Source organism: Perca flavescens, chromosome 16 (genome assembly GCF_004354835.1).
Source record: "Perca flavescens isolate YP-PL-M2 chromosome 16, PFLA_1.0, whole genome shotgun sequence".
In the NCBI taxonomy this organism is placed as follows: domain Eukaryota; kingdom Metazoa; phylum Chordata; class Actinopteri; order Perciformes; family Percidae; genus Perca; species Perca flavescens.
In genome coordinates, this window is record NC_041346.1 from 25256351 (window position 1) to 25277024 (window position 20674).

Here is a 20674-nt window from a genome sequence, read left to right on the forward strand (position 1 = left end):
TAGTTAGCTAGCTATTACTAGTTTCATGTGTAACAATGCATCATATTTAAGAAGCTCATCATTGATATTGTATTTACAGCTTTACTCTAAAATCTGTGGAGCAAAAAGTACAATCTTTGACATAACTGAAGCAAAGTATAGGTATAAATTAGCATAAAATGGGAAAACCCAAGTAAAAGTTTAAAGTATCAAAAAAATTACTTGAGTAAAATGCACTCACTTAGCATACATTCTACCACTGGTCATTATATAGGGCCTACAATCCCACACAAATAAACAGACAGATGATGATTATGTTTAACTAAGGAAATAAAAATAAAAAAGTCACTGGAAAAACCACAGAAAGTAATGAACAAAAAATAGAATGAGTACAAGTACTTGCATACAATTTTGAGGAAGATCATCTGCTTATACTTTATACGCTCAATAGTGTTTTAAGCCCCCAACCAAGCCTTCATATATATGACTATGATATTGCATTTCACAGAGAAATATTGTAATTTTTACTCGACAAATGTCAAACTAACGTTACTTTATCTTACATAAAAACATATGATCAGCTTATAAAATGTGATTGGTTGTTATCAATAAAACTACCTATTAGCATATCAAGTAATCCAATTTAGCTTCACCTTGACCAGCTACAACATCACAACACAAAATTCTGCTTGTCTTGATTTATCAGTATTGTTAATTATATATATTATAATTTAACATTTGAAGTATATTTTATTGCTAATGCTCCTGTAGTTCTTCTACTTAAGTCAAATAATGAATGTTTTTACTTTTAATTGAGTGTTTTTAGATAGGTGTATTGTTGCTTGAGCTTGCCTCAGCTCTTTGCAGTGAACGGACTACATTTCCCACGACCCCTTTCACTCACGAAAATATCGCGTCATGAAAAACATGGCGGATTAGTGTGTGTGCATGGGGTCCGCTACTTGCCAACCGTCGTCGATAAATGAAAGCTTATTTCTCCTTGCAAACGACATATTTTCGAACAGGTACGTTGTTACAAGGTAAATAACATATGTTAACGTAATGAAATTATAAATGTAGCTGCCTCAGGTTCTGAACATTAACAATAGGACGGTCCAAGTTGAGAAGACTCGCATACTAAAAGTGTTGGCAGGCGAGTTTAAGCCCAGCATTGTAGATACACTTTACGGCTTATTTAGTCAATTATTGAAGCGTTTGTATGTCTTAAATGTGTTTTTAGGTGTGTTAAGGTGTTTGCTTATTAAAAGTCTGGTGCTATTTTCTTTTACGGCCAGATTTAACAGCTTCTCAACTGTCGAAGTCACTGGTCCTGCCAGTTCAAAAATAGCTGAGGATAGCACAACAGTATATTGCAAAAAAGAAGGTATTCTTGCTAACGTTAGTCCTACAGCAATAAGTGATGTTTTGCCGCATTGCTAACGTTAAGCACTATGTTGCAGAACATAACTTTACACCTAAAATGGTTATTGTCAAATAAACCGTAACTAATTTTCAGCAAAACAAGTCTGCGGTTGTCATTCTCTCAAGAAGATTATACATATGGCAGCCAGATTAAAATGTGCATTTACGCAGAATCCTGTATTTTTAATGCTAAATGGCAATCTAAATAATGTAGTCTTTACACTACATCCTACATTCATAAAAGGCAAAATGATGATTGGGACCGTACTTAAGGACATCAGTTCACCTTTTTCTGTTCTGTAGTGACTACAAAGTGTATTTCTTATTTCCAAGACACCAAAAGTTAAGTAATCTGAAATACAGTAAACTACAGGTCGTGGATAAGAAAGGTTAAACCAGGCTCTACTGTGATTCTGAAGAACACATAGGCCTAACATGAAACCACAATTTCCACTCCTGCAGTACTCAACACATTGCAACCTTGTGACAGTAATAAAAGGAGAATAATTGCATTTTTTTTCTTCCAAGTGGTGGTGAAATAATAAGCAATGATGTTGAACAGATGATTCAGTGATCTGAATGCTTAGTAATATTGAACAGTAAAACTTGTGCTGATATGATATGAGGTGTCTGTATTCTGAGGACTGAACATATGATTAAGTGTTTTGCACTCTTTATGTAAAGGACATCATTTTGTGCTTAAATGTAAGTCAGTCTGGCTCTTTGCATTGAGCGTTTTGCACATTGAGACTATGTTGTAGGCATATGTGAAAAGACAATTGTAATTCCTGTCAATATCCATTCTGGGAGAATTTTTGTTTTTGTTTGGCATTCTATCTGGTATTAAATGTTCTGCAAATATCTAAATTGAAGAAAAATTTATTAAATTATTGATGCAGTCAAATATGTTTATGTGTGTCAGTTGTACTATGTATAGCATGTAAGTCATACCCCTGCTGTTTTCACAGAACCTGAGTACTTTAAAAAAAATAATATTTCACTTGCAGCTGGTTGTCAGGTTTTGCTGTTGGAATACTGATGCAGCTTTGACTTTCTGTGTGTTTTCAGGTCAAAATGTTTCGCCGGTCAAGATTTAGTATTCGGCCTAATGTTGTTACGGCAGGGAGAACAGCAGCAGCACCTCAGGAAGCCCCTTCAGCAAATCAGGAGGCCAGTGAAACCCCCAAGGACGTCAGTGAGAGCAGCAGCAGCACTACTACTGCTGTGACAGATAACAAGTCTGTTGTGACCCCATCAGAAAAACCTGCAGCCCCAGGGTGAGTGACAAGCACTAAATGGCATGACTGGCAATGGCAACTACTTTTGTTATGTATAACAAAAATATAATATTCTTATATTGTTTAGGGATGGTAATGACCAAAATGGGGAAGGTACCAGCTCCTCAGCAGCAGTCCAGAGAAGGAAGCGTTTTTCCATCAAGCCTAAAGTGGCCCCAGGTCGGCCCTCCACCCTTGCTCGGACGCCGAAATCCCCTCTCAAGGCAGTCTCTGAAACTCCTATTGAAATCCCTGTCTCAGACCTTGACAAGCCAAATAAATCTACCCTGTCTGGGACTATAGCATCCCCTCAGAGACTCCAGTCCCCAAGGCGACGGAGGCCTTCAGAAGACAGCAAGCAACTCAAAACGCAACCTAAATCCATCATCATCCCTTCTGACAGTTCAGAACCTTCAGCTGTTCCTACAGCTAAGGACTTTCTAGAACAAATCCATCTGCCGACAGACAGTGGCAAAGAATTGGAAAGCACTTCAGGCAGTCAAGTTGAAGAAGTTCCTTCAAGACTACCGGATAAAGTCCCCCCCTCTCTCCCAGACAAAGAAGCTATTGAGATATCAAAGAAAGCCAAGAATCTAGTGTCATCTAAGACTGGGCTTTCACTGTCACAACCAGCGTTCTCCTTGAGTAGGCTCCTGAATGACCCATCAGACTTACAGAGGATAGCAAAGGCCCAAAAACTCAGAGAGTTGCTCAAACAGGAGATGCACAAAGAAAAGGTAAGCTCAGATTTACAGTAAGCATACTTCTTCTCATTTGCTTCCTTTTCATTTAGTAATGTGATAATTATAATATATAATATTTTCAATTCCTTAATTCAGTGTATTAATTGATCTTGCAGAGAATCAAGAGAGCTAAGGCACGTGTAAAGGAATATACCCTAGATCCTGCCAAAATGACCATGAGGGACCTTATCCGTTATCTACCACTGTCTAACCCCATGACGTAAGTGTCTCCTCTGCAATTTAATCAAGCTTGGGTAATGTTTAATCCTTACCTCTATTGGTGCTGTTTTATATTGATTATACTAGATCTTTATCAAGTTTTTTTTTTTCGTGGTTCTTTGTCTTATGTGACTACAATTTGCAATTGTTTATTTATTTTTTATACAGATCTAGTTTAGAAGACGCAACTCGAGAGAATGAGGCGGTGGTCCCACCTTCTCCAGTAAGAGAAGAGTAAGTTTATCCCGTCATCTTTCTAGAATCTCTTTACTTTCTAGTTTTGTTGATGTTGTACTTTGTGATCATATGAATGATAGAAAAAGTATTAACTTTATTCTGACTTAGAACTTAAAAATAAATGTAAATGATTTTTGATCCCAGCTGACATTGGGCGAGAGTGGACGTACAGCAGTAACTTGCACACGTTTCAAAATTAACTTTTTCGTCCACCAGCCAAACAGCTAGTGAATGTTCAAATTGTACCAGCCACTCAATAGATTACCATTGTTTTTGGGCTGGTGAGCAAAGCAAATACGAAAAAGCCAGAATATCTGGCTTTTTTTTATATCAGATTTTCTGGCTTTTTCGTATTTCTTTAAACCAATCACAATCGTCTAAGTGACGGTGCCCCTACAAAATAGATAGCGGAAGGGGAGGAGAATGCCGTCAAAACCAGCCAGTTGCGGGCTTGAACCACAGTATACATCCTGTGAGTCAGATTACTTGTATACTAGTCTTTATCCTTCGGGTTCCACTTCCGGGATTGCTCCAAATGCTATGTGGAGTAGCCAGACTCTGCTTCAGCGTGCTTTGGAGGAGGGTCTGGCAAAGCGAGACTACTTGTATACCAACCCCCTTCCTTCTGCCTGATGTTTGCAATGTAATCCCTGCAGTTCCCCAGAGAGAGCACAGGAACCTGTGGTCCTCCCTAAAATAGCAAGCCCGAGGGACGAGGCAGAGGCAGCGGCAGAGGCTGAGGCGGAGGAAGATGCTGATGCAGAGGAAGAGCAGGATGATGCCGTAATGGTTCCTCAAGTCAAAGTAGCAGAGGATGGCTCACTGATCATTGATGAAGAAAGGTCAGTGGACGTCTATAGGTTATGAAATGCATATTTATCAACTTCTCTTTACTTGGTTATTATAGATTTTACGACTTGAATTTTTTTTAAACATTGCTACATTATTGTAAAATTGAAGACACTGGAAGCAATTGGAACTGAAATCATAACCTCTCGACCTGTGTCTTAGCTTGACAGTGGAAGTCCAGCGAGCCAAAGGGCCAAACCCAGCACAGGATCGAGACCCTATCTTTGAGCGTGGCTCCACTACAACTTACTCGAGCTTCAGGAAAGGGACCTATTCGAAACCCTGGTCCAGTGAAGGTTAAACCAATATGGATTATATATATATATATATATATATATATATATATATATATATATATATATATATATATATATATATATATATATATATATATATGCATATGCGCATGCGCCAAATTTACTGCCTTTACAGCACACATTTGCTCTGATGCTTTGTTCATATTGATTTTTAATGTCATGATTGTTTGCTGTTTTCCATCAGAGACAGACATGTTCTTCTTGGCAATTAGCATGGTGGGGACAGACTTTTCCATGATTTGTCAGCTGTTTCCTCACAGAGCTCGATCAGAGATAAAGGTTAGTGATTAATATAGACGTGCATATATTTATGGAACATGATATGAAGAAGCAACACATTGCTAAACTAAATACACAATGAAATGCTTGTTGCGTTAATTGCATTGATTTAAACTTTCAGAACAAATTTAAAAAAGAAGAGCGAGAGAATGCCTGGAGGATTGACAAAGCTTTCAGTAAGTATTCAGTACCACAGTATATTTAGCTGGTTTAATATAATATTCAATTATTAAAGTTCCCTGTGCAATCGGTGAGTATATTTTGATGCAACATTAAGTGCTGATTATTTTGTAGAAGAGAGGCGCAAACTGGACATAGAGTATTTTTCTAAGCTGCTAGAGAAGATTCTGGAAGTTCAAAAAACCCGGAAGAAACTAAAGTCACTTGCTGAGAAGAAATCTCCCAAGAAGAAAGAAAATAAAAAGACAAAGGGTAACTATATCCTTCCATGTGTTTTATCATGTTCAATACTCAGTGAGTGGTGTATTATTGCTACATAACTTCAATATTATTACGGAGTACAGATTTTAACAACTGTTCACCCTGAGTGTGTCTCAATTCAACAATCCTTGTGTGTTCTAATTCCCTCTACAGGCAAAAAAGCTTCAAGGAAGCTGAGTGTCGTGGAGGAAGGAGATGAGGAAGAGCAGAATGAAATTCCTGACTTGGAGGAGGAGGGAGAGAAAGAGAATGACGACCTCTGTAATGAGGGAGGAACCACTGTTGCTAAACCTCAGAAGAAACGTAAAAGAAAGAATAAACTGGATGCTTCGACTAAGGAACCAAATGACAAGAAAAATAAAACTGGTGAAAATGAACAAGGTACAGGAACATTCAGTTACTTTATCAAAATGTTAATAATGAAACTTGTAGATTTAAATAAAAAAGGTATGTTTGCGCACTGACATTGCAATGTAGAATGTAGATCCATTGGAGCTGCCATTTGTTTTTGCCCGATTTAACATAAATTCCAGAAAAGTAATGCATACAATCCTATTTGCCCTTGATGATTTCTGCTTACACTTTTGTTTTGCTTTTATATGATCAGATGAGGCCTACATACCCGGAGACACTGAGGCAGCACTTCCTGAGGACTGTCCAAAATCAGACATGTAATGAAACTTAAAAAACGTTTTAACTAGAGTATTTTGCATCTTCAGTTGGCATTAAAATTCCTTTGTTTGTCCTCATATTCAGGTCTGAAAAGACTGACAATGTGAATGAGTCCAAGGACAACACTATCAAGCCAGCTAAACTCTCCCGAGGCAGAGCACCAAAACCACTACTGCTTTTGGGCCGGAAGTGGGGTAAAAAGCCCCCATCACCCTCCACAAAGACCAATGCTACAGCATCAGATAAAGAGGATGAGAGTGAGATTGATGGGGCCTCTAAAGAGCAGGTTATTACTTTTAGTTTCAGTATCGAGTCATCAAGTTTTTTTTTTTTTACATATTTTTACTTTGGCTTACTGAAAGTTATGCTAACCTTTTAGGTAAATAAAGATCCATCACCCTTAAAGCAAGCCACTAAGAGGAAGTCAGCCAATGATGACATTTCCTCTGGTGAAGAGGATGTCACCGTTAAACCTCCGAGACCTACCAGGTACAATATTTCATGTTTTCATGCAAAAACATTCCTATTCCCAAAGAAAATACTTAGGATATAATAGGATAGGAGCAGTTCATCAATGTGTGATTGTGTTTTATAGGTATGGGAGAGTGCCTAAACCCACCAAGCCCTTGAATTACCCTGGGAAAGAGGCTACACACTCATCTGAAACCACTCCTGCCTCACCAGCTGGGTCCACTGCTTCTGCTCCCATGCCTAAACCCAAATGCACAGCTAAGAGGGGACGATCATCAAAGCTACAACCAGCCCAAGAGTCCAAAAAGCCTAAACTAGTCACCCTCCGGGCTTCTCAGTCAGAATACAGTGATGAGGAGGATGAAAAGCAGCAAGAAGAGGAAGAGGTGGAGGAGGAGCACACTGCATGTAACTCCAGTAATGACAGCACTGCCCCTGTGTTTGTGCCTGCCAGCCTGCGCTCCCCACATCCTGTGATTTCAGAAGTGGAAGAGACAATGGAGGAGGTGAGAAGAGAGTTTCTTATCATGTATTGCACAAATGCACAATATCCTTCTTTTTTTACACAATTCTTAAAAGCATGTTGGTGTATTTTGCATTAGTTTTCTTTGTGCATGGTTTTCCATTCCATAATTCAAACCCTCCACTCTGACTCCCCCCCACCTCACACGTAGCTTGATATCTTGGCCAATATGCCTGATGTGTTGGGCATCTCCCAAGATGTACTGTGCCGTGATGCCTTTTGCGAGCGGGCACAAAATGAGATAGGCACAGCTGAACCCTGTGAACATCAGCTGGATCTGCTTGTTGTAAGTGTCCTATGCATACATTTTAGAACCAGTGAAATGAAATCATTATCCCCAGTTACACTTATGATTTTAATATTATTTCTAATATCTAATCTTAAAGATCTGATGTGATCTATCCACATAGTTTTATCTACAAAAGGGCCAACTTTTATAAAATGCAACCTTATTTTGCTCCAATATCTCCCTCTTTTTAGTTTAATTGCATGTATTTTGTTTGCGGTTGGATTTGATTAGATTTTGTATTTATCTCGAACAAACAGTATGTTGTAAAAGAAAGAACCTAAGCAAAATAAAAACACAAACATAGACACACACTCATATTGTGTCTTGCCATTATTTCCAGCTAAGGTTAGTTTTTGCACACTTTAAATGAAGAAGCGGAGGACATTGAGTTTGAACAATGTTGCATGCCATCTTCATGCATGAGCTGGATGAATTCAAAGCAACCTTTTTGTATCCAGATGTAATCAACTGACAAACCCAAATGACAAAGAAGTGTAACTGGGGCTACTGTAAGACATGTTTTCCATTTACATCACGTCCTTTCACAACTAGTCTAGTTCATATGGGAAGCCTCTGATGTGACTTAAAATATATTTGTTTCCCTTGCAGGATGTTATCGACTTCCTTTCTGTAGAAAACACAGAAGGTATGTTGAAGAGGTATTCTAAGGAGCTCCCAGGGAAATCTTTGGTCTCAAAGTCTCATACATGTTTTGTGGTCTTTTTGTTTTAGTATCTGATGATGAGAGCTACAACGAGGCTGCTCAAACCCTGTTGACCATCGGCAACCTGGCTCACCTCTCTCAGTCAGCACAGAATCAAATAGCCACTCAAGATGACATAAAAGGTTGGAGACACGGAAGCTAAAAAAATCCTTATATTGGAATTGGATTACTTTCCTTGTAGATAAAATTACAGTGCATTTAAAATGTGCCATTATGTTAAATTGCAGGGACAACACCAGTCAGTGTGAATGAAACCAGCCAACACCTGGAAGAAGAGATTGCCTGCTGCTCAAAGCCTTCTGCACAGGAGGAAAACAGTGCCACTCTTATGTCTGCAACTTCTGTTCATGGAGGCCCAGAAACTGTTACCACTGTGGAGCTACAAAACTGCACAACAGACACTGATGCCATCCCTGTTATTAAATCCAGTGTTCAGAGGACAGGTTCTGATACGGACCCTACCCCTCAATTGCAATTAAGTCAAGAGAGCTCAAAGACAAATTCTCCACAAACCAGAAGAGGACGCTTAACCAAGGTAAAACCAAAACCTAACCTAGGCCAATCCTCAAGAACTGCTCAGTCAAAATCCCAACCACAGACTTCAACAGAAAGGACACCTGAAGAGAGCCACACAGTAGCTCTTGACCTTTTTCAAGCCACTGAGACACTATCCGCTGCAGAGGAAATCCCTAAAATAGCAGACTGTAGTAAAAAAAATTTAAATGTTGAAATTTCTCATATTGAAGTCAAACATACATCTGCATCTACAGATGAAGTAATTATTTCTCATGTTGGGACAACTGAGAGTAGCTGTAATAATCAGGTGACATCTGACTCACAGACTCACACAGCAGTCACAGAATCACAGATTGGACAATGGTCAAACAACCCAGTCAAAGAGAGCAGCGACCATTCTGCACCGGTAGAAGAGTTACCTGTCAGTCAGAAAGAAGAAAGTGAAGTCGCATCTACTAGCCAGACCAGGAAGAGTCGATTCCAGAAAGTCAGACCCAATCTCAACCTATCACAGACGTCAAGGACTGTACGTTGTAAACCTCAAACCACAAAAGAAAATGTAGAGAAAGACTCCAACCCAACTCCAAACCCCAAATTCTATGAAAAATCAATAGCAGAGGTTGAAGCGGAGCCAACTTGCATCACCTCTCCTGAAAAACCAAGATTAAGTCCTGATCCCGCTTCAGATTTTATACCATCAATGCATTTAGGGTCTACTCTTACACCCACAGAGGAACTGTCTACAACTGAGGAGAAAAAGACAGATGTTGGAGTTGTTTGTCAGGTTGAATCCGATACAGCAACATCAGATCAAAGTGCCTCAGAAAACCAGAACCTCTCTGAAGCTCAGTTTGAACCCAGGAGGGAACAGGCCTCCAGAGACACAATGCTAAAATCTGAGTCCATAGATGAAGTACTTATGTCTCATGTTGGGACAACAGAAAGTAGTTGTAATAATCCGCTTACATCTGACTCAGCAGTCACAGAATCGCAGATTGGACAAGAGTCAAACATAGACTCTGCCCCAGTCCAAGAGAGCAGCAACTATCCTGCTTCATATGTTACACGTGTAGAAGAGTTACCTGTCAGTCAGAAAGAAGATAGAGAAGTCGCATCTACTAGCCAGACCAAAAAGAGTCGATTCCAGAAAGTAAAACCCAATCTCAACCTAGCACAGACACCAAGGGCTGTACGTTCTAAACTTCAAACAACAAAAGGCATCGGCGAGAAAGACTCCAACGCAACTCTAAAAACGATGGCAAAGTATGAAGCAGAGCCAACTTGCATCACCTCTCCTGAAAAACCAAGTCACAGTCCCTGTACTGCTTCTACTTTTACACCCACAGAGGAACTGTCTACAACTGATGCAAAAAAGAGAGACATTGGAGTTGTTGGTCAGTTAGAATCAGGTGCAACAACATCACATCAGACTCCCACAGAAAACCAGAACCTTTCTAAAGCCCCTTTTGAACCCAGTAAGGAACAGGCCACCAGAGATTCAACGCAAACATTGGAGTCCAAAGATGAAAAACTGTCTCATGTTGGGACAACTGAGAGTAGCTGTAATAATCCGCTGACATCTGACTCCGCAGTCACAGAATCCCAAGTTGGACAAGGGTCAAACATAGACTCTGTCCAAGATAGCAGCGACCATCCTGCTCCATGTGTTCGACCTGTAGAAGAGTTACCTGCCAGTCAGAAAGAAAAGAGTAAAGTCGTATCTACTTGCCGGGCTATAAGAGGCTTATTACAAAAAGTCAAACCCATCTTACCACAGACATCAAGAACTGTGCGGTCTAAGGCCCAAACCACAAAAGACCCTTTCACTCCCTTGCAACTCCCGGAGATACACTCGAGCCCTACTTTAACGTCTGAATCCACTGACAAGATAAAAGCAGAGGTAGAAGCACAACCAACTTGCAGTATCACCCCTCCTGAAAAACCAAGCCAGCTTAAAAGTACTGGCTCTCTCTTAGTGTCAGTACCATCATTGGAATTATGTTCTACTCATAAAAGCACAGAGGAATTATGTTCAACTGAGGAGCAAAAGATAGATGTTGGATGCAGACTAGACTCCAAGTCAGAGGGCTCAGAACAAAATGTTCCTCAAAGAAGTCGACGCTTTCCAAAGGTCAAACACAAACCCAATTTAGGATCCGCTCCTCGAACTACATTCACAAAACTGCCGTTAAAAGAGGTCAGTAAACCCTCAGAACCGTGCCATATGGACACTTCTTTAACCTTTGAACAACGGCCTGAGGACAATAACAATGCACAAACAGAACTGGAACTCGCAGAGACAGACAGCAGGACATCAACACATTGTTCATTACATACAGAACCTCTCAGCTCAACAATGTTGGAAGGACCTGCTGAGTCAGAGTATCGGTCTGTGTTGACAAACACAGTTCTGACTCAAAGTAGTGAAAAAGCCACAGTTGAAGGAGAAACCACAGGGGGCAAAACGTCAAATAATGATGTGGTGGCTGGACCTGCTTCACAATGGGACCGCAAACAGGGCATGTCCATTAGAGATACAAATACCCAACCAACCGATGATCCAACTGCCGTTTCAGATGTCCATACTTCAGAAGATGGTTCAACAGAGTCAAAAATTGAATTTAAACCCCTGACTAACACACAGTCCACATCATATCCAAAAATAAGCACTCAGCAGCCACGTTCAGAGAATGACTCTGAGACGCAAAGTCAAGATGCAGTCCAACATTATTCTGAAACCACGGAAACTAATCAAACAGCTGCCCAAAGGTAAGAAAAAAATGTTTCATCATTATGTGCTCAAAAAGACACAAGACAAGTGCTGTTGTCATGTCTCATTTACAGCCTCATGTTCTAAATGAATTTTTTTTTGTTCTAAATGAGTTTTTCTTGTAACAGAGTTTGTTTTCCACTTAAAGGACTGATGATAATCAGTCAACGCCAACTGACTCTCCCTCAAGAACAGCTCCCCAGACTTGTAGAGGCCAGCTTATTAAACCAAAACCCAACCTGGGACGCAGCAGCCGACCTGCACACCATCAACAAATCCAGAAAACAAAACAAGCAGAAGCAGGTTTGTTTGACACCTTTTTAAAATGGAAGTTCCCTTACTTAAAAGAATGCTGAGCAGATATTCAGAATTACTGCCATAGAAAGCACTACAGTACCTTTGTTGATCACTGTTTTTGTTTTTTTTACCCCCACAGATTTTGGTACTTGCTCAGAGGGCGTGGATTCTTCGGTTTGCCACAAACTTGTGTCTGAACGTCGACCTGACATCCAGGAACCAGTAGAGGGAGCGATTGAACAGTGTAGTAACCAAAATCCCTCTCCAAGTGATGCTGGGTCTTCGCTGGGCTGCTTGACACAAGTTATTGAGCAACTGAGTCAAGATGACCCCCCTCCAAATGTTGCTGGATCCTCTCTGGGTTGTGTAGAAAATGTTACTCAGGTAAGATAATAATCAATATGTACAGGAGGGAGGTGTATCTATTGAGCATTACATGTTTGATTGCAGTGTCTTTTTGTGTTGAAATTCCTGTTAAGCTTGTTAATAATTGGCCTTTGCCAGACATGTAACAGCATGCTTATAACATGGAGCAAGTTATGTTTTACCATGTGTCACCGAACTGAGTTTATATTGAATCGCAGTATACTTGTACCCCATTTGGTACTTCTGCAGTTCCCAGTAGGTGTCGGAAGAAATTGTAGAGTAGCTCAACTAATTGAAAAAAAGAAAAGACATTTTATATAAAGTAAATACATTTATTGAGTCAACTGTAACAACTGAACACTAAATGTTATAAACTAGTTAAGAAGCAAGCAGTTAGCGTAGTAAGCTAAGTAATGGATAAATGGTTGAAACGTTCAGCTACTCCAGGTGGTACGTCTGACAAGGTTGGGAACAACTGTTGTATAGTACCAGCAAAACTACTACACCAAGTTATTGCTCTGACTAAACTATCTTTGACAAAGGCTAGGATGTAATCTTGGTAAAGAAGCCCTAATTTAAGGATTTATCCTCATATTTGTCACTGTGATTCTCTTCACATTTCCAGGATGCATCAACATCAAGTACAGGAGGGACTAAAAGTCATTCAAGTCTCAATACAATATTGCCAGACAGTAAGTCAGTTTCCAGGTGATTTTGTGCTGTAAATTATATGCAGTATTTGCACCATGGTTTTGGCTAAAACATCTCTCACTCCCACTGTCAGTGCTGTTGCAGCAGGAGCCTTTAGATGCAGATGAGCAGTTCTTCATCCTCTCTCTGACTGAGATCCCAGTCTGCTCATTAGGGGAGGTTGTGGACAGTGTGCCTGAGCCCCTCCCTTATCTTGCTGTAACAGATGCGTCAGTAGAGCAACAGAGGTTAGTGCCTACCTTTTATCAAATGGTCATCCCGTTCGTGCAGGCGCAGATCTGTTTTGGTGTCTGATTCTACAATTTTCCCTTGCCCCCCTCATCAGTGTTCCCGCAGAGAGTTTGGCAGCAGCTGGCGACGGGCTCCTGTCTAATGTCGCTGTGCCTGTGTTCATGGGGGACAGTGGTGAGACAGGCCTCATCAATGCAATAGATATTGGGCCTGACCCAGCTGCAGATATAGTAAGGGAATTTCCTAGAAACCACTTGTAGTGGCAATGTGAAAAATGTCTGTTTTTGTCACACTTTTTGTTTTTTTCTCACCCACACCAGGGTTCGATCATGGAGAATCCAGTGGATCCACATGGTAGAGTGTTAGCATTATTCTGTCATTTATTTAAGCTAATTAATAATTTTGTCTTACTAATAGCAAGTCTGGATTGTTTGTGTTTATCAAACAGATAATATTACTGTCCATGCATCTGAATTACCAGAGAATTCCTTTTTTTTTTTTTTACAGAAGTGACTGCAGAGAAAAATGATGAGACTGAAATTCCCCCTGCAAAGCAGAGACTAATGGACACTCATAGAAGAGGTATGTAGTACATTAATACTTATTCATCACGTTCACTCTTAGTAAATTGGACAAATCTTTTTAATCATGTATTTGTTTTTCTTAGAACCAGCCAAACTGCAGGTTAAGCCCAATACTACCAAGAGGAAACAAGCCAGCAAGACCCTCGCTGCCAAGGAAGCAGAGTCGATCACCATTCAGACAAACACCACTCAGCACTCAGAGCTTCCTGGGCTTTCTGTGCAGCCAAACGTCTTTGATGACGATGTTACTGAATCACAGAAAGGAAGTGATGATCATGTGGACGTTAAAAAGGAGACTCTGACAGGTGGTGAGGACCCTGAGGATAGCAGCTCAGGAGCACAAACTACAAGGACTAGGCGGGCTAGTAGTCGGAATAGGTGAGGAAAAATGGTAAAAAATCAGAATAATTCCCCCCCAGTTTTCATGATTTCATGTGGGTGTCTACCAATTGTAATAAAATGTTAGTTCTTTTTTATTTTCCAATATCTGACAGAGAAGCCAAAGGCTCCCTTTCCCTAACTTCTGAGACGAACAATGCTGCCCCTGCAAGCGATTCTCCACCTGGTAAAGAGGCTCCCAAGGGCCGTAAGGTCAAAACTCCACGTGCAGCAGGAAAACCATCTACCCCAGCACCTGGTGCCTCAACATCGTATGATGTCGCTCCCACATTCAGTCAAACACAGCCGACCCAGGAAACCCGCTCAACATCTTCTACCACATCACCAACACAAACAGAAGTGGACGCTGAACAGACTTCTGAGCACAGCCCACTATGCTCAGACACAACTCGTAGCACTTCTCTGTGTCCTGCTGAGGTAAGAAAGGTACAAGTACACAGGTGGATGGAGAAGCATTCTGATTCAGTGGAGATTTAACACACCTACGTAGAGTTGATAACAGCTGATCATTTGTTCTTCTTTGTTGTAGGTCTCAGCTTCTCAGCAGAGTGTGGAGAGCAGCTCTATAGAGGAGGAGCCCACCATTGTGTCTCAGTACTTCTTAAGTGACATTTTACAGAAGTGACTGCAGCAGAGAAAAAGGATGAGACTGAAACTCCCCCTGCAACGCAGACAGGAATGGACACTCATAGAAGAGGTTTGTAGTACATTACCACTTACTCATCACATGCACACTCAGCAAATTGGACAAATCTTTTTAATCATGTACTTGTTTTTCTTAGAACCAGCCAAACTGCAGGTTAAGCCCAATACTACCAAGAGAAAACAAGCCAGCAAGACCCTCGCTGCCAAGGAAGCAGAGTCGATCACCATTCAGACAAACACCACTCAGCACTCAGAGCTTCCTGGGCTTTCTGTGCAGCCAAACGTCTTTGATGACGATGTCACTGAGCCACAGAAAGGAAGTGATGATCATGTGGACGTTAAAAAGGAGACTCTGACAGGTGGTGAGGACCCTGAAGATAGCAGCTCAGGAGCACAAACTACAAGGACTAGGCGGGCTAGTAGTCGGAATAGGTGAGGAAAAACGGTTAAAAAAGATCCTTGGTTGAAATCTGAATAATTCCTCTTGTTTTCATGTTGGTATCCATCAATTTGAAGAAAATATTATTATTATTTTTTTTTTTAAATCTGACAGAAAAGCCAAAGGCTCACTTTCCCTAACTTCTGAGACCAACAACGCTGCCCCTGCAAGCGATTCTCCACCTGGTAAAAGAGGCTCCCAAGGGCCGAAGGTCAAAACTCCCGTGCAGCAGGAAAACCATCTACCCCAGCACCTGGTGCCTCAACATCGTATGATGTCGCTCCCACATTCAGTCAAACACAGCCGACCCAGGAAACCCGCTCAACATCTTCTACCACATCACCAACACAAACAGAGGTGGACGCTGAACAGACTTCTGAGCACAGCCCACTATGCTCAGACACAACTCGTAGCACTTCTCTGTGTCCTGCTGAGGTAAGAAAGGTACAAGTACACAGGTGGATGGAGAAGCATTCTGATTCAGTGGAGATTTAACACACCTACGTAGAGTTGATAACAGCTGATCATTTGTTCTTCTTTGTTGTAGGTCTCAGCTTCTCAGCGGAGTGTGGAGAGCAGCTCTATAGAGGAGGAGCCCACCATTGTGTCTCAGTACTTCTTAAGTGACATTTTTACAGAAGTGACTGCAGAGAAAAATGAGACTGAAATTCCCCCTGCAACGCAGACAGGAATGGACACTCATAGAAGAGGTATGTAGTACATTACTACTTACTCATCACATGCACACTCAGCAAATTGGACAAATCTTTTTAATCATGTATTTGTTTTTCTTAGAACCAGCCAAACTGCAGGTTAAGCCCAATACTACCAAGAGGAAACAAGCCAGCAAGACCCTCGCTGCCAAGGAAGCAGAGTCGATCACCATTCAGACAAACACCACTCAGCACTCAGAGCTTCCTGGGCTTTCTGTGCAGCCAAACGTCTTTGATGACGATGTTACTGAATCACAGAAAGGAAGTGATGATCATGTGGACGTTGAAAAGGAGACTCTGACAGGTGGTGAGGACCCTGAGGATAGCAGCTCAGGAGCACAAACTACAAGGACTAGGCGGGCTAGTAGTCGGAATAGGTGAGGAAAAACGGTTAAAAAAAAATCCTTGGTTGAAATCTGAATAATTCCCCTTCTTTTCATCAGAGATGGAAAAAGTATTAAAATATTGTACTCAAGTAAAAGTACAAATACTTTGATGAAATATTACTCAAGTACAAGTAAAAATACCTATCTGAAAAATTACTCAAGTAAAAGAAATAAGTAGTTCATTTAAAATGTACTTTAGGTAAAAGTTACTTAGTTACATTAAAAAAACTGTAAAAAGGGGTGGGGGGGATCTCTCCCATGTAGTGAAAATAGGTGTCATAAAGCCCAAAGTATTTTGTTTTTAATTAAAGAAAAATCTAAACAAATGTATAAACATCTATACAAGTGTATAAACATGTAATAAAAGCATTACACATGTCACACATGACATTTAAGACCCTTAGAAAGGTATAATGTGCAATTTTAGTTCAGACCATCCCATAAAACGTTTTTAAACAATCAATTGAAAGTGAAAGTACCGTCCATTGTTAGTTCTGAGGGCCATCCCTTTCTACACAAACGTAAAACAACAGTTATAATGCAGATCAAGGCCAAATCACATGTTTTGACTTCATAAATGGGTTAGACCCATAGACTGTTAATTATAATTATTAATATTAACAGTCTATGGTTTTAGACCCTAATGTTCACAGGCCAGACTAGCAGCTAGCTTCTACACACCTAAGTAGCCTGTACCAGCTAATTAGATGTAGTATGTGAAAGAATTTAGCCAGTCTCCTACATACGTTGTCCTACGGAAGGGGTGGGCAATTAATTTTCTCACGGGGCCACGTGAGAATCGGGGACTGTTGTGGAGGGCAGGACCAATAGGCTAAACTCAATTCTGCTCAATATGAATTGTATGTCAGGCGGCACGTTCTCAAACGTCTTTATTTTCTCTGGGCATATTAGCGCAGCAGAGTCCCCCAAACACTCGTTAATAAACTCCCCTTCAGGAAATGGCTTACTGTTTTTATGGGATATCAAGAAGCTGGTCTTGACTGTTGCATCGCTGGAGGACTTGTTGCTTTTGCAGCGTAACTAGCAAAGCTTCAGATGTCGGTGCCCGCTCTGCGTCAGTCATTTCTGAGGGATAACCGCTGATTTATGTCCATGCTAATGTCACCCGCTCAGTTCGCCGCTCGCCGACACATCCATGGGTCTGACCATAGACATTACAGTTCTTCTTCTACTTATTTTTAATTATGACTTGCAACCAGAGAAGAAGAAGCTGCATATGTTTGCACAAAAAAAAGAATGCTGGTGCATTACAGTCTGTGGTCTGGTGCAGAGTTATAGAGCTCTGGTCTGGTGTAGTCATTCCGGGCGCAATTTTTTTTCTTCCTTATGTTTTTTTTTATTATTATTATTATTTACTCAGTAATGGATGGGATTTGTTATGTAGCGAAATACAATACTTCACTCAAAACGTAATCAAGTACATTTTAAAATACCGATTTTAAAAACTACTTGAAAAATACAAAATACACAACAAAACTACTCAATACAGTAACATGAGTAAATGTATTTCGTTACTTTCCACCTCTGGTTTTCATGTTGCTATCCATCAATTTGAATACAATGTTAATTAATTTTTATCTTACGATATCTGACAGAAAAGCCAAAGGCTCCCTTTCCTTAACTTCTGAGACCAACAATGCTGCCCCTGCAAGCGATTCTCCACCTGGTAAAGAGGCTCCCAAGGGCCGTAAGGTCAAAACTCCACGTGCAGCAGGAAAACCATCTACCCCAGCACCTGGTGCCTCAACATCGTATGATGTCGCTCCCACATTCAGTCAAACACAGCCGACCCAGGAAACCCGCTCAACATCTTCTACCACATCACCAACACAAACAGAAGTGGACGCTGAACAGACTTCTGAGCACAGCCCACTATGCTCAGACACAACTCGTAGCACTTCTCTGTGTCCTGCTGAGGTAAGAAAGGTACAAGTACACAGGTGGATGGAGAAGCATTCTGATTCAGTGGAGATTTAACACACCTACGTAGAGTTGATAACAGCTGATCATTTGTTCTTCTTTGTTGTAGGTCTCAGCTTCTCAGCAGAGTGTGGAGAGCAGCTCTATAGAGGAGGAGCCCACCATTGTGTCTCAGTACTTCTTAAGTGACATTTTTACAGAAGTGACTGCAGAGAAAAATGATGAGACTGAAACTCCCCCTGCAACGCAGACAGGAATGGACACTCATAGAAGAGGTTTGTAGTACATTACTACTTACTCATCACATGCACACTCAGCAAATTGGACAAATCTTTTTAATCATGTACTTGTTTTTCTTAGAACCAGCCAAACTGCAGGTTAAGCCCAATACTACCAAGAGGAAACAAGCCAGCAAGACCCTCGCTGCCAAGGAAGCAGAGTCGATCACCATTCAGACAAACACCACTCAGCACTCAGAGCTTCCTGGGCTTTCTGTGCAGCCAAACGTCTTTGATGACGATGTCACTGAGCCACAGAAAGGAAGTGATGATCATGTGGACGTTAAAAAGGAGACTCTGACAGGTGGTGAGGACCCTGAGGATAGCAGCTCAGGAGGACAAACTACAAGGACTAGGCGGGCTAGTAGTCGGAATAGGTGAGGAAAAACGGTTAAAAAAGATCCTTGGTTGAAATCTGAATAATTCCTCTTGTTTTCATGTTGGTATCCATCAATTTGAAGAAAATATTATTATTATTTTTTTTTTTTAAATCTGACAGAAAAGCCAAAGGCTCACTTTCCCTAACTTCTGAGACCAACAACGCTGCCCCTGCAAGCGATTCTCCACCTGGTAAAGAGGCTCCCAAGGGCCGTAAGGTCAAAACTCCACGTGCAGCAGGAAAACCATCTACCCCAGCACCTGGTGCCTCAACATCGTATGATTTCGCTCCCACATTCAGTCAAACACAGCCGACCCAGGAAACCCGCTCAACATCTTCTACCACATCACCAACACAAACAGAGGTGGACGCCGAACAGACTTCTGAGCACAGCCCACTATGCTCAGACACAACTCGTAGCACTTCTCTGTGTCCTGCTGAGGTAAGAAAGGTACAAGTACACAGGTGGATGGAGAAGCATTCTGATTCAGTGGAGATTTAACACACCTACGTAGAGTTGATAACAGCTGATCATTTGTTCTTCTTTGTTGTAGGTCTCAGCTTCTCAGCGGAGTGTGGAGAGCAGCTCTATTGAGGAGGAGCCCACCTTTGTGTCTCAGTACTTCTTAAGTGACATTTTTACAGACGTGGAAGAGGGTTGAAAGCTCTAGATAGGGAGAGGATGAATATGCGTATGGCTTGCCCTTTTTAATTCCTTGTTGTGTTAAGTTATGTCTGTAAAGGTTAATTTATAACTAAAATTAGTTTTTTGTTTGTTTTTTGCTGTCAGTAATAATTAAGTGAAGCTAAATTGATTATACTTTTACAAGCACTTTGAATATGTCCAGGAGTTTCAATTTACTGAAATGCTTTTTTAAAATGCCAATAATTCAAATAAGTATTAAATTGTACACATCAATAACCAAAACACTGGTAAATTACAGGTTTGATTCAACAAGGGAGCAGCATTTCCCCAATTATTCATTATGTTTCAAGCCTCAGATTCCCCAATTTGGTTATTTATTAACTATGAGAATGCAAATATTGTACAATAGCAAAACATTTTTTCTTTTCCATATCTTGTCCGTTTCAATACAGACCACAACATTGGTCTCAGGAAGAAAGAAAAACATGACTGGATTACTTGACATCATGTACAGTTGTATGTTTAAATGTATTACCTTTTTTATAATGCCTCTTCTGTGTATTTGACAATTTTTAATCATCCTTTCTAATCTGAAACTAATTTTGGTTGACTTATTTACAAATCCAATAGACCGTAAAATTGGGTCATTAGATTCTGCAAATTCCACCTATACAGAGCAGAGAGAGTCATACTTTATTGAAGGAAAATGTTATACGAGCTAGCATTTGTTGAGACATTTTGTTGTACTGTATATAGTGTTGATTAGTTATAGATATATTCAAAGAGTTACTTGTACAGATTTGCAGCATTCATATTATGTTTGATACTTTGAACAAAAACATGTGTTATCTTTTAAATGTTCATTAAAAGTAACACATGGAATTCTATAAGATGTGAATAAAATGTATTCTTCCATCACCACTTGGTTTAG

General features: G+C 40.5%; 2 protein-coding genes across 2 annotated transcripts; both read left to right on the forward strand.

Moving 5' to 3' along the window:
- The first annotated feature begins 889 nt into the window (after positions 1–889).
- zgc:162472 (transcription factor TFIIIB component B'' homolog) lies at positions 890–14941 on the forward strand. The gene is made up of 29 exons (XM_028600869.1): positions 890–1004; positions 2470–2678; positions 2767–3415; positions 3538–3641; positions 3809–3874; positions 4534–4719; positions 4889–5022; positions 5228–5322; positions 5444–5498; positions 5617–5754; positions 5917–6144; positions 6371–6434; positions 6520–6721; positions 6815–6924; positions 7031–7412; positions 7581–7715; positions 8328–8364; positions 8451–8564; positions 8670–11727; positions 11877–12031; positions 12165–12409; positions 13017–13083; positions 13176–13329; positions 13428–13563; positions 13654–13687; positions 13841–13915; positions 14001–14295; positions 14412–14733; positions 14846–14941. Exons 2-29 carry the CDS (start codon positions 2476–2478, stop codon positions 14939–14941), a joined length of 7539 nt encoding a protein of 2512 aa, XP_028456670.1. The 5' UTR covers positions 890–1004; positions 2470–2475.
- Positions 14942–14952: 11 nt separating this feature from the next.
- On the forward strand, positions 14953–20661 carry LOC114570544 (mucin-5AC-like). Its single transcript, XM_028600870.1, has 11 exons — positions 14953–15013; positions 15099–15393; positions 15515–15585; positions 15630–15835; positions 15948–16110; positions 16196–16490; positions 18116–18437; positions 18550–18715; positions 18801–19095; positions 19218–19539; positions 19652–20661. Exons 1-11 carry the CDS (start codon positions 14995–14997, stop codon positions 19757–19759), a joined length of 2262 nt encoding a protein of 753 aa, XP_028456671.1. The 5' UTR covers positions 14953–14994; the 3' UTR covers positions 19760–20661.
- Positions 20662–20674: the final 13 nt, after the last annotated feature.